The sequence below is a fragment of the Plutella xylostella genome, chromosome 15 (genome assembly GCF_932276165.1).
Source record: "Plutella xylostella chromosome 15, ilPluXylo3.1, whole genome shotgun sequence".
NCBI lineage: Eukaryota > Metazoa > Arthropoda > Insecta > Lepidoptera > Plutellidae > Plutella > Plutella xylostella.
The window spans coordinates 5,046,169-5,059,304 of NC_063995.1; the positions used below are offsets into that span (position 1 = coordinate 5,046,169).

The 13,136-nt window shown below is 39.3% G+C and overlaps 3 protein-coding genes across 4 annotated transcripts in view; 1 reads left to right on the forward strand and 2 right to left on the reverse strand.

The window, feature by feature from the left end:
* Positions 1 to 4,513, reverse strand: part of LOC119691212 — a 39,732-nt gene extending 35,219 nt beyond the window's left edge. Inside the window, exon 1 of the mRNA XM_038108073.2 lies at positions 3,428 to 4,513. Within this exon, the coding sequence (XP_037964001.2) occupies positions 3,428 to 3,889 (462 nt within the window). The 5' untranslated portion in view covers positions 3,890 to 4,513. The remainder of the gene's footprint in view (positions 1 to 3,427) is intronic.
* Positions 4,514 to 6,114: 1,601 nt separating this feature from the next.
* On the forward strand, positions 6,115 to 9,776 carry LOC119691268 (lipopolysaccharide-induced tumor necrosis factor-alpha factor homolog). Its single transcript, XM_048625972.1, has 3 exons — positions 6,115 to 6,401; positions 7,767 to 8,082; positions 9,059 to 9,776. Exons 1-3 carry the CDS (start codon positions 6,389 to 6,391, stop codon positions 9,162 to 9,164), a joined length of 435 nt encoding a protein of 144 aa, XP_048481929.1. The 5' UTR covers positions 6,115 to 6,388; the 3' UTR covers positions 9,165 to 9,776.
* A 103-nt stretch (positions 9,777 to 9,879) lies between these two features.
* LOC105390796 (LITAF domain-containing protein) lies at positions 9,880 to 12,818 on the reverse strand. Of its 2 annotated transcripts, none has more exons than XM_011562158.3 (3): positions 12,625 to 12,818; positions 11,857 to 12,049; positions 9,880 to 10,562 (listed from the first exon to the last, which is right to left on the reverse strand). In XM_011562158.3, exons 1-3 carry the CDS (start codon positions 12,629 to 12,631, stop codon positions 10,448 to 10,450), a joined length of 315 nt encoding a protein of 104 aa, XP_011560460.1. In that variant the 5' UTR covers positions 12,632 to 12,818; the 3' UTR covers positions 9,880 to 10,447. The 2 variants fall into 2 exon arrangements, with proteins under 2 accessions (XP_011560460.1, XP_011560461.1); XM_011562159.3 differs by lacking the exon at positions 12,625 to 12,818 and adding an exon at positions 12,240 to 12,532.
* Positions 12,819 to 13,136: the final 318 nt, after the last annotated feature.

Genomic DNA, 13,136 nt, shown 5'->3' on the forward strand with positions numbered 1-13,136 from the left:
TACTACGAAAATGCTTTGTGATTGACACGTGGGTTAGAAAAAAAGGGGTTTTAAACTTACTTCGCCATAGTTTTCTGTCGTTTTTTTGCTACACTCTTCAATCTGTTCCTTTTCCGAGCTTTATCAGGGTCCACAATCACAATTTCCTCAACATTTTCATTCTTATTCGTTATAAAACACTGGGAGCACACACCACAGCCTCGAAATTCTCACCAAGACTGACGCCATGTTGAAAAAATTACGCTCTGTGATTGGCCGGAATGGACTTGTGAAAATTTGTAATGCGAAACGGTTAGACTTAAAAGGATTTGAAAAAAACTTACTTTTTAACGGCTTTTTTCTCATGGATGCCTTGCACTTATTGGAACTTGAAGGGCATAGGCAAACTGTCATTTTAACGGAGAATACGACCAAATCAAAAAGTAAATTTTTCGGGTAGGTGGACATATGGCAGTTTGATATTCATCCACTCAATTTTCTATTGACTAGGAGGACTTCTTTATTTAATTTGCAGCTTGAAATTTTGACCGTCAGTTATTTTTATTTAAAAAACTATAAATAGTTTTTATATTAAATTTTTAATAAGAATAATGTGAAAGCTCCGAATCAACTAGGTAGTGATTCTCTAACTGCCGGTTTCTATAACTCTATCTATCTATAACTGATAGTTACTTTCATACGATTTTGACAGATTGTTACTTTTGATTATGTCAAAATCGTATGAAAGTAACTACCATTTATGGATAGATAGAGATATAGAAACTGGCAGTAAAAAAACATCGTAGGTTTATCATTACAAACATCGTAACTATTTTAGAAATATATTACACTTGTAATTTAGTGCATGTTACTAATGTCTGTGCGCCACAGACTGTATTCAACTATCTGAACAAAAACAAAACTGTCTGGCTAGCCAATCCACAACGACCATTGCAGTTCGGAAGCATTCGCTTTGTGTAGTTGTGCGATACGGCAGGTGAACTGCAATAAAGCAAACGAACCGGCAAATGCCTGGAAGCTTTCAGCTGAAGCGCCTGCAATGACCCCAGTCACGCTAGCGAGGATATAGAGGGCTACTCTTGGTTGACGAAATACGAAGCTTCGGAGATCTGCCACGCGATGGGGACGTTTAATCCCATGATATAGCGACGCGGTTAGCGTACTACACAGCGCTCCGTAACTGTGTAGTTACGTCGCGAAATGGTTTTGACAACGATTTTCGGTTTTAAGTTAACACTACCTACTTCGTTTTGACTTTTTTTACTTCGTTTTACCACGATAGGTCTCCTGGATATTTCGGAAAGCCAGAGTGACGGTCCAGTGGCAGCGGTTGTATATTGTATGTGCGTGCGAGACACAGCGTTGTTTGTGTTTGTTTAGCGATTAATGTGCTGAATTCATATTATAAGTGCTCTCTGAAACTTTTTTGTTTTTGATTCAACATGTTAGCAAGACGAAGATCATAGGGTCGGTGAATATGTGCCTGAGGAATTATGTTGTGTTGGTTGTTGTAAATTCGAGTCGTAGACTCGTATCTGAGAATATGTATCTTGCATTACTCGCTCGTTAAAATAATAAAAATGATAACTTTTGATTTTATTGCATTGTTACAATCTTAGTTAATTACCTATATTGTAAGGTTTAACTTAGATATTATAATATCACACAGTACCTAAGGTATTGCAATAAACGATTTAGAAGTCCTTCACCAACCCATCAGAGACACAATACTTGGCTGGGAATGTTCTGGCGCAGTGAAAACCGCATTTCAATGCTAAATGTATTCAGCGATTCTACAGCCATAAATTACAGATCCCGACCGAAGACTGATTCAACAGCTATGAGGAAAGCATTTATACGTAAGTATAGTCTATTTTGTCGTGAAATGATGAGTAGCTTTATTTATTTTATGCACTGTACGTTGTATTCTATACAGGTGCAATCGTCCTTTCATATGAATAATTTAGTTTTGACAGAAACTCTTGCTACCGACCATTTACGACCGAATGGTTTAGTGGTTAGTGACCCTGCCTGCTAATGCCGAAGATCCCGCGTTAGTTCCCTGGTTAAATAATATGTACATTAATTATCTGTGTAGTAAATAATTCAGCTGTCTGATACCACATTAAAGGACCTGCCTAGCTTGGAGTATGATGGCCATGTTGAGGTGACCCCACATATTAATCAACCATTTTTTATTTGATTTGAGCTTACTCACTCGTAATAACATAGGTAGACAGATCTAGAGTATCACCTAATTATCATACTTTAAGCTGCACCCGATCATATCGTAGTACCTATGAATAATACCTATATACGTAGCTAATAGGTAGGTAGGGCACTTTTTTAATACAGACCCTTATCTCAATATTATAATAGCGTTGTGCCTATGGAAAATTTATCAATTGGAAAATTAATGACTTCATTCAAAATATGCGACTGATGTGCACAATGGAAATGAAAAGAATATTATTATGAATTCTGAAACCGAATCGAGTATACTGAGGTAAAAAGTAAATTGTAAAGATTTTACTGTATGGTAAAAGTATGTCTCATACTTTATTGGGTAATGAAAATAGTTATAATTATGTTATGATACAAAAGGTCTCATTATACTATTGATGGGTATAGTCTTTTGATCATAATAGAATTACAAAATATTGCGATTCATGCCTACTCTTATAATCTATTTGATTCGAAAGAACATACAGATATAGATTATATGAACGAGAATACCTAAGCGATTTCTATAGTAGGTAGGCAAGTGGCCTAACCTAGTCTCAGGTCAGTAGGGAATGTTCTGAGCATCTCAAGCATCGGTTAAGTATGAGCTGATTGATGACTACCGGTCGGTGTGGCCCTTTTTTGAGCATCCCGCGGTACTTGAACATACAGAATAGGATATAGATAATGTCATGTAGGACACATGGGTCTGGCGGCGGCGGCGGTGCTGGCGGCGCCCTGCGTGACTAATGACGCCTCGGCCGCGGCTGATCCATCACACAGCCTCCGCCTCGCACATTACTCTACACAAACCGCCATTCACCTAATGTTAGGTTAAGAAACGTGACTTGACGAAGTGGATCGATACACGCATATAAACGGAGAGGCGAAGTGAAGCGGGTCACGCGGAGAGCCGCGGCGCCGCGAGGACCTCACCTTCCTCCACTTGACACCATCCAGATGGGAACTGGATCATCATTATTACTTTTTTAATTAGAGGCTCTATTCATGGGTATTTATTAACATCGAATGTTTATGTTTTATGCATAACCTAATTCAAGCTGTCACTGAAATTAAAACTTCCCATTTGATAGCCTATAATCATTGTGATTATTAAGTTCTTCCTTAAGTTCGAAGGCTCACTCTAACTAGGCAGTCAAGTTGCACGTCCAGTCTGCAGAGAAACACTAGGGCGATGACTCACCTGGCACTCGTGACAAGTATGAACGGAGTATGACTGTTCGCAGTCGTAGCGCGTGAGGATATCGGCAAAGTCGCAGTGAACGCGCGCCACCATCTCGTCCAGACGCAGCAAGTCGAAGAGCGTGTGCTCGCAGCTGGGCCCGCCGGCCTGCACGTGCGCGCGCGCGGCCGCGTCCAGCGCGGAGGCGGGCGAGCGCTCGCAGCACGCGCGCAGCCGCAGCGCGCTCAGCCGCCGCGCGCGCTCGCCGGCCGCCAGCGCGCACAGCCGCGGCACGTCGCGCGCCGAGAGCGGCTCGGCGCCGCCGCCGCCACACGCCGCCGCCCCGCTGCACTCGCGCGCGCCGCCCGCGCCCTCCTCCTCCAGGTCGCACGCGCTCAGCCAGGGGTTGAGGCGCGCGAGCGGACTCACGGCCAGACCCGCGGCCGCCATCAGCAGCAGCAGCAGCAGCGGCGGCGCTCGCATGGCGGGGGCGGCGCCGCTAGCGGGGGCCGGCCCGCCGGGCGCGGCGATGCCTCATACCGCATCGCGCATGGCGACCTACTCGCGCGGCCCGGGCCGCGGGCGCGGGACCGCCGCGCGGGGTGGGCGCGCCGCCATGTCGCTCGCTCGCCGCTCGACTGACTCCCCCCGCCCGGCGCGAGCCACTCGCGCATCGATCGCTGGCGCTGCGCTGTCGAGGAGCCCTCGTTATGTAACCGTGCGCGCGCAGCCGCCCTCGCCGCGCGCCGCCCGCCCTCCGCCGGGGCGCCCTCTCGCGGTCGACCGTGGATTACCGCCCGCCCTACCCTATCATCTAACCAGAGTTACAACTTGATTCAAATGCTGGCAAGTAGATGGCATTAAAGATAATAGAATATTTATACTGAATCAAATTTGGATAGGTATTATCATGTACCTATTATGGTTAATAAGATCATTTTGCACTGTATTCGTGCAGGCTTCTTCCTAGGAGTGCCACAATACTCTGTCTCCGGCATTCCTCGTCCGGCCATTACAGGCTACATCTGTCTATAAGTTCGTCGGTCAACAACGCGGAATCGGCGGGTGTACAATGTACATGTGCCCTCTTCCAGCAGGCCCATATACTCAAGGAGTCATGGCATGAGTTCTTTGGCTGTATGGCCAAACCACTGCTACATCTCAGCTTGTAGATTTTACACCTTAGTATATACCTAATATATGGATTTGATTTACCCTATGATAAAATTCAAATTAAATATTTGAACCTAACCTTCTACTTAGGTTCTTCAGTTACCAATGACGCTAATAGCTACCTTGAAAAAATAAAACCTACTACTCACGAGCAATGAAAAGGTTCCACCTGCCATTGCCGTTCCCATTAGAACTTTTTCATTGTTAAACTTAAAATTGTGTGAACTAGTATGTTTGGTGCTCTATCCCATTGAGCACTAAGTCCGGTTTGTTCTATGCTCTTTCCCGTAAAAACAGATGATATCGATTTTTACCCGACTGCCGAAGGAGGAGGGTAATGTTTTTCGATTGTATGTTTGTATGTATGTATGTATGTATGTATGTTTGTCTGTTTCTTTGTTCCCTCCTGTAGCCTAAACGGCTAGATAGATTTTGATGTATGTGGTATCGTTAGAAGCGTATTGATTGCGCGATGGTTATAGGCTATGTGACGTTACATTAAAATATACATAGCGCCCTCTAGAGGACATACAGTTATGATCGAAAAAATAATATTTTTCCAACTATGTCGTGTGGGGTATCAAGTGAAAGGCCTTGATTAGCACATTACAAAAATATGCATATTGTAGGTAAGTATTTAAATCATAGCACTAAAATTATTGAAATAAAAAAATGTTCATAAACTAAAACTACTGACATAAAATTTCATAAAATAAAAACAACTAAAAAGTTATTAATAAAAAAATATAATTATAAACAAACAAAAACCCGACTGCACGCTAAAAAGATGAAAACAAGCCCCAATGTTAATGGAAAGTATCGCAGGCGGGGACCAACTTGACCGCCACACAATGTATGTACCTATCTAAGTAACATTCAGCTAAATGGTGAACCCTCTGCTGGTCCCCGCCTGCGATACTTTCCATTAACATTGGGGCTTGTTTTCATCTTTTTAGCGTGCAGTCGGGTTTTTTGTTTGTTTATTTTGAAATTTGGTAACATATCCAGAAAGCGGATTAATATTAAGTATAATCATTATCTTTGTCTGGATTGACGTTAAAATATATGTAACTTTTCTTATCTTGGATTTCCCACGGGAAAAGATTTCCCATCTTTAAGGCAAAGCGAAGCTCGCTACAGTTTACCTACTTGGAACACAGTCTTAATTATGTTTTACGGTTCAATACCTCAAAAGGTAAAAACGCAACTATTATAGCACCATAAAATTTGGTATCCGTGTCCGTCCCTAAAAATTATACATACAATGGTGAGTAAGTGACACACACAGGCCGGGTTCAATCGTAAAACAATACGTTTGATAAGACGTAAACAGTAAGTTACGTGACGTGATACACATGTCTATCTCTGTCTGCCGCGCGGGTGGTCTCGCTCACTTTAACACTGATGCAACACCGTTATAGATATACCAACTTAATTAATGCCTATAAACAAGCTAATTTAGACTCTGCTTCCTCGAGATAAGCGCAAGCCACAAAGTACGTTCTCTCGTGCAAACAAAAGACTGGAGCTGCGGCTCGGCCATGGCGAGTCTGCATTCACTCGACTTGTAAACACTGCAAGAACATAACGTTTTATCTCAATATATTTTCTTATTCACTTTAATACGAAATAAGCTAAAGCTGTAACTAACGCGTGTGTTCTACTACTAAAAACTACTGTTTATCTACTTATACTTTACCTAAGTATAACTTAAAAAACAAGTTTAGAAAGTTCAGTGACTGCCAGTGAATTGCGTGACATTTTAAAAAGGGATTTTAAAATACAGTCCGAAGGTTGAGTTTCGTCAGCATGGATGCAACAAGTGAGTAATCTTGATCTTTTCATCCAATTTTAACTCGTATTCCAGTAATTATGGCCTTTCATCAAGGAAGGAAAATCTGACCTTAACATAATCAAAAGTGATATTAAGAACCAACTTTGATTTGCAATATGTGTTTCTACAGTCATTTATTTCTTACTCGTATACTTATGAATGTATTTCTTTTTAAGGGAACTTTACAGTTAACTTCAATACAATACACCGATCCTCAAAGACTAGCATTGTTTATAATTTAGGCAAGAGTAATCAGATCTAATGATACATCTAATCTACGAAACCAATACCTATCACTATTATACCTTTCCTACATGATATCCCAGGATACATAATATATTATGAAGGCATGCATATTGCATACCATGGAAAACATCTGCAATCTATATTCTATGTATAACTACAATAAAAGTATTTTTTTGGTACTTGCCATATCCAAGTTGAATAGACAAATCCTTTAGGAGTTCTCGGACGATGACTGTGTTAAAGGTGGCGTATCGACCAGTGGACAATTTTATTATTGGATGTTTATGAACTTATTATTTATGAGTAGCCGTATTTTTATCATTACAAGCTAAGTATGTATTAATCTGGTTTAAACAGATTAATTAAAGTTGATATTACAGATAAACAACAATCCTTCCCCTGTAGTCAGGCACATTATAGGGATGAGTAACTCTTCTAGGTATTATAATTAGTATTATTTACGTAGGTATTTACCGACGCGCTAAAATTAATTGATTTAGTTAACTTATTCACACATATCATTATCATAAAGCCTTGTCCTCCGGTCACGCACTGAATACTAAACGTAAAGAACAAACAAAGCACATATCTTACGTACATAAAAAATACTAATTCCCTACATTAATGAAACAATAATGAATATACAGGATGCCATTGTATGAATCATCAGTCAGCAGAAAGTTCACTGAGAATTTTCCAGATTATTGCAACCTGTGTATGTACTTATATAGGAAATATGTCATATTACATATACATTATACATACTACATTCACGATATAAAATATCTGGTCGTAAGGTATAATTTGGGAATTCCATTTCATTAGTAGCCGAACTAGTTTACCTAATTCAATAGATGACGTCAGCCCAGCTAGAAGTTTATAAACATACAGAATATTCATGGGCTCATAACCACATTGGCTCAGTTACCATGAGTCAAAATTCCTGAAACTACTCTTTTGCATTCCAGGAATACGATTAGTAACTAATTACCTGGCATAGTTGGCAAGCGTACCCTAATAATTATCCCACTAATATTACGTACAAATTTAAACCAAAAACAAGCATTAAATAAACCTTCTCTCAAACAAGCTCTTCTATAATTCCAGTGGAAAACAAGATGGGTTTGCCGCCGCCTTACCAAGCGACTGCGCCTAACCCTACGCCGCCGCCCCCCTACTTCGGAGACAACCCTCCTCCGCCGCCCGGGCTGAACATTCCTCCTACTGCTCCTCCCCGGACCAGGGTCATCACGCCCAGCCAGCCGGGCCAGGCAGCTGCGCCGGCCGGGGGCGCGCCCAAGCTGGGCCCGGGACGCACCGGCATGACCTGCCCCACGTGCAACAAGCAGATCGTGACCCGCGTGCAGTACGTGCCCAACAACCGGACGCATATCGTATCCGCCGCACTCTGTGTCTTAGCCGGGTGAGTACTAATGCCGTACCACCACCGACACAGTGGCAACCATGAACCTTTTTCATGAACCATTTACCTACATATGAATATGAGAGGATTTTGTTAAGGATGGTTGGGGTATCTCAACATTAACAAATATTTAAGAAATATCACCTTGTAAATTTAGGAAATGCAATGATAAGATAACGCTGATAACAAGTAGGTACCTGTAATAATAATTATCTCAACAGAAATTGTCGCCAAATACCTGTCTTCCTAATGATGACTTAATAAATGCATTACATACCACAAAAAAGGTTAAATGATATTTAACAGGTATAAAACCGAATCTGACACATTGTCGAGCGCCATACTCCAGTTAAACAATGTCTTGTTTGTGGTAATAAGGCCTACTTCCTACTTACTACCGGTAATACCTAAATAGATGACAAATACTATACTATCAGTCACACCCTGAAGTCCTTGAACCGACTGATATTTCTATGGATAAAAGATCTACAGAATCAAATAAATACTAGAACTTACTTATACGAAGTAAGTAGCTTCGTTTACTACTTTATTAATTTAGTACCTACCAACGTATCTACTTCTAATTCTGATCATAAGAATTTTGATAACAGGCCTTGACCAGTCATCTAAGTGTGCCACTGAATTATTACTGAATAACGTGCTTATACTTATACAAATACATATTAACTTATAACAAGGCTATCGTTGTTCTACTATTTCTGTTATCTTTTAATAAAATAAAGACCATCTTTATGTAAACCTAAATATAAATCAAAATGATGAAATTGGTTATTAAATGTTCATTATTATAATAGGACTGTAAATGTAAGGTATTGTATTTATAAACTTTTAAAATTAGAACCAATGTAATAACAAGCATTAAATGTTTTTGTGTAAAAGTCACTACTTACAAGATTTTTTAAGACTGGCCTTTAAATTTATACCTATCTACAACACATATCATTGTAATCTTCAGATGCTGTTGCGGCTGCTTCGTCCCCTACTGCATGAGGTCCTGCAAGTCCGCCAACCACTACTGCCCCGCCTGTCGAGCCTTCATCGGGACCTTCGCACCTTCATGATACATGACCAGAGAAGCCTCATCTGCTACCATCACTGATAGTGCGACGGTCTGATTAACATTTTAGTGACTTTTTCAAACGAATTTATATTTTACAACGACTTCCGATTGCTATATGTTAACTATTGTGGGTATGCTATCAAGCACTTTCATTAACTTTAGTGTTTACTTACATACATGATATTCTGAAAGTTACTGCCTGTGCTTGATAGATAAAGCTGTACACCGGGATCTATCAAGCTGAACAATTGAACATCCCATACAAAGTTCTTTTTACTACGCTATTTTTCTTATAATATTTCGAGAATTTTACTAGATCTTAGAAAAAACATCAAATGTCCGTCCTACGGGTACTATAAACATAATTATGTAGGTATCTGTGTATGTAAATTAAGTAAGGCACCACATCAAGGCTTGTTTCAATTAATTAATGGATCATTAGAAGAAAAATGTAACAAAAGTTCTGTGATACCATTGTTTTTATGCAATGTTTGATAGGTTTAAAATTGATTTAAACAGATTAAGTATACTTAAGTAGGTAAGTGTATTCTTTAATTACTTATGAAATAAATAAAAACTGAAATGATTTATACTTTAAAGCTTACCAAATAATTTTAAGAACTTTATACGTAAAAACCGTAGGTTTTATAAAGGTGTTAAGAAAGAACTACTTAAATACATATTTTTTTATATATTTAAATAAATATTATGTCTTTTAAGTACTTACCTACAAATAAATAATAATATGTTTAAACTTACACTAAGATATTTATTAGTTAACTCAAACTTAACAGCGAATGATGCCCGAGTTGCCCTACCGATGAAAAAAATAATTTATGATCTGATTTAAATTAGTGGAATTCACTAAAAGAGCCTCCTCGAGTGACGAATAAATGTACTGTACTTACTTAAAATACGTCCAGCACATCCTGGCCTAGGCAAATCCGACTGACTAATCCTATCGATACTGTGCAAACCCTAGTGTAAGTATAGCTCTAGTGTTTCTCACCGACACGATAAGAAAAGTTTGGAATCTCCGAAACTCCCAGGCTTGAATCTGGTTGCATATTCACTGTCTTATGTCTTGCGTTATGTATCCCCGACATTCGCTCGACTCGTCATACATAATATCTTGTATTTGAAATATTTTCACGAGATATAATTATTATGTAGTATGTCGAGTGTGTGAACATCTTACCACTTTACTAAAAAATCTGTTTCTATTATACTTACCACTATCATATACCTTATCTTAAATTATACACCTAATAAATATGTTAAATGCTAAATAATCGAGGACCGTGTGTAGACGCCGAGGAACCGGTGGCAGCGCGGGCAGTAGTGCTCCACGTTCTTCCAGCGCTTCACCGCGTACGGAACCAGGCAGCAGCAGAGAGCCCTGAGGAAGATTACATCAAAAATATGAATTTCATTTCCTTTCCTCTGTGTACCCGAAAAATGAAACCTTTAAAGCCGTGTCAGTATTAAAATTCCTGGACATATTCCTCTTTATAAGGGCCACTACCGTCCCGTCTCTTGTGGACCGTAAGAGCCCGTTTCACATGTCTGTATAATGACTACCAGTGGGATAAAAGACATGCTGTCACTCTATGTACAAATGTATGTTTTAGACAGTGACAGCATGTCTGTTATCGCACATGTAGTCATTATCCACACATTGTGCAGCAGGACCTAAGTAAACTAGACTTTCATCATGAACTATGTCCAGCTGGATGCAGAATATGCGCCTTAATAAGACTATGTTTGCCAGTTCGTAGACTCTAATCGAACCCTCATCCACAATATTGGCACGATAGTGACACGCTACTAGCAAGAAGTATAGATTAAGTAGTTAGTATACCTACCTACTTATTAATAACCTATCGTCAGTTAATTTAACTGTGTCAGTTACACAAACTGCTGCTCATTTATTATTGTACCTATTTAGTAAGAACGATACCTACAAGTATAACGATTGATAACAATCCTATGCTAATTGTAGGTACAAATGGATACTTATTAGAAACATTATTTTATGACCACTATTATACTTATTGTAGGTACTTTTGAAACTGAATTTTAGTGATATTGATCTATCATTTCTGATCTAACTAAGTATTTATATAGCCCTCTTGCCAGCATAAAGGGTATTGGAAGCTACTTAGATAGCACGTCTTCAACTGCTTACGTTGACATATTTTTCTTATTGGTTAAACTGTGCGTTATCTCTATCTAGTTATGTTACCCATTAGTGTAGGATATCTCTATTAATACTTACCCACTTATATTATCGTTCTAAGAAAATTAACGTAGAAATAACAAATAATACCCATGTTACAAAATATCAGACTTATCACTAAGTAGTCTTAGTTATCACGATTTCACGTATCGTAACTTAAGTGGTTAAAATCGTAGTTCCTATATACAGTAGATTATACCTAATTACGTAGGTATTTTAGCAAGTACTTAAAACAAATGCGTATAAAATCTCAATATTACCTTCACCGGAATACAATAGTGAGCGTGCATAATAAGCAACACCAATCATATTAGTAAAAAAATACTCTTCACTTCCATACAATATGATAGCCATCATATGAACTTACCTAAGTATCGAAAAAATACATAAACAGACGAATTGAGAACCTCCATCTTTATCAAAGTCGGTTAAAAAACAAAAGCATCCCACTCACCAGCAGAAGATGGCCAGCACGGCCGCGACGAGGTGCGTGAGTCTCCCGCGCACGTAGTTGGCCCGCGTCATGACGTCCTCCTGGCAGTACGGACACCGCAGCCCCACGGGCTCTGACCCCACCTGCAGCAGGTCCATGTCTATGGACACCGCATTGGACCCCTGCTCGATCGGCCGGTACGAGTTGTTCTCCACTGTTGTAACATAGAAAAGCTCATGATGAGCATATTTATAGAACCAGATGACTGGTGCAGAGCAAGGTGTTATAAGTAGGTAAGTACTTTAGATTATTTTGGTTATCGTTGTTTGTGATGGAAGTTGAAAGGAATCTGTTGGCAATTGTATAGAATAAATGGTCGCAATTTGCACCACTTAGGTACTTACTTGAAAATATTAATGTTTTACACTTCACAGGTCACAAACATCACTAACGTACGAATATGTTATGCTAAGTAGGTATTTCACATGAGTTTTTAAATAATGAATAGTTTGTTATTGTGGCAGAAGCGGCATAACTAGTATCAAAGGTGTAATGTGCAAGTGAACTGATAACGGCCTGAAGTGCCGATATTGGTAGATATCGGAAAAGGTGTAGATAAAACTGACTATAATTAACTAGGTCAAACACCGGGCCAAAAACAAAAACAATTCAATTATTGTGAATGATACATAAGAAGTCCCATGCATTGGTAACTAGCAAGTGTTAATAAATGTATTCTGATAGAGGAGTGCAAAATTGACTGGAGGCTGAAAACTAATGAAATCTCACCGAACATATCTAGTTTCAGCTAGACAGACTCCGATCACACATTAGGCAGCTAGCCTCTAACTTCACCTTAGTGAATGGGAAAACTCTTCACTGTATAGGCATAAATAATGCCTCTATTTAGCCACACTTATGAGTTATGAGTACCTAGGTACTTACTACATAATCAAGCAATGGTATAAGGGCACCTAAAACTAGTCTACTCTACGAATATCTGATATCGAATGAATGTATTGTAGAGTTACCCTACCTACTATCATGTGAATAGACACAATATTAGGTATATACTTGTCTACTTGAATGATTGTATGTATTTCCCCTATGTAGATATAGGTGTACTTAGGCATCTACCTAGTATATCTACATTTACATAAGTTTACCTACATACTTATGCATAGCTAGCTATCTCCACCGAACATGCAGGTACTATTTACCAGCTTATTATTTTTCTATAAACATAAAAATCGAGTGATTATGTAGGTACCTAAGTAAAGCACCTACGTACCCACTTACAA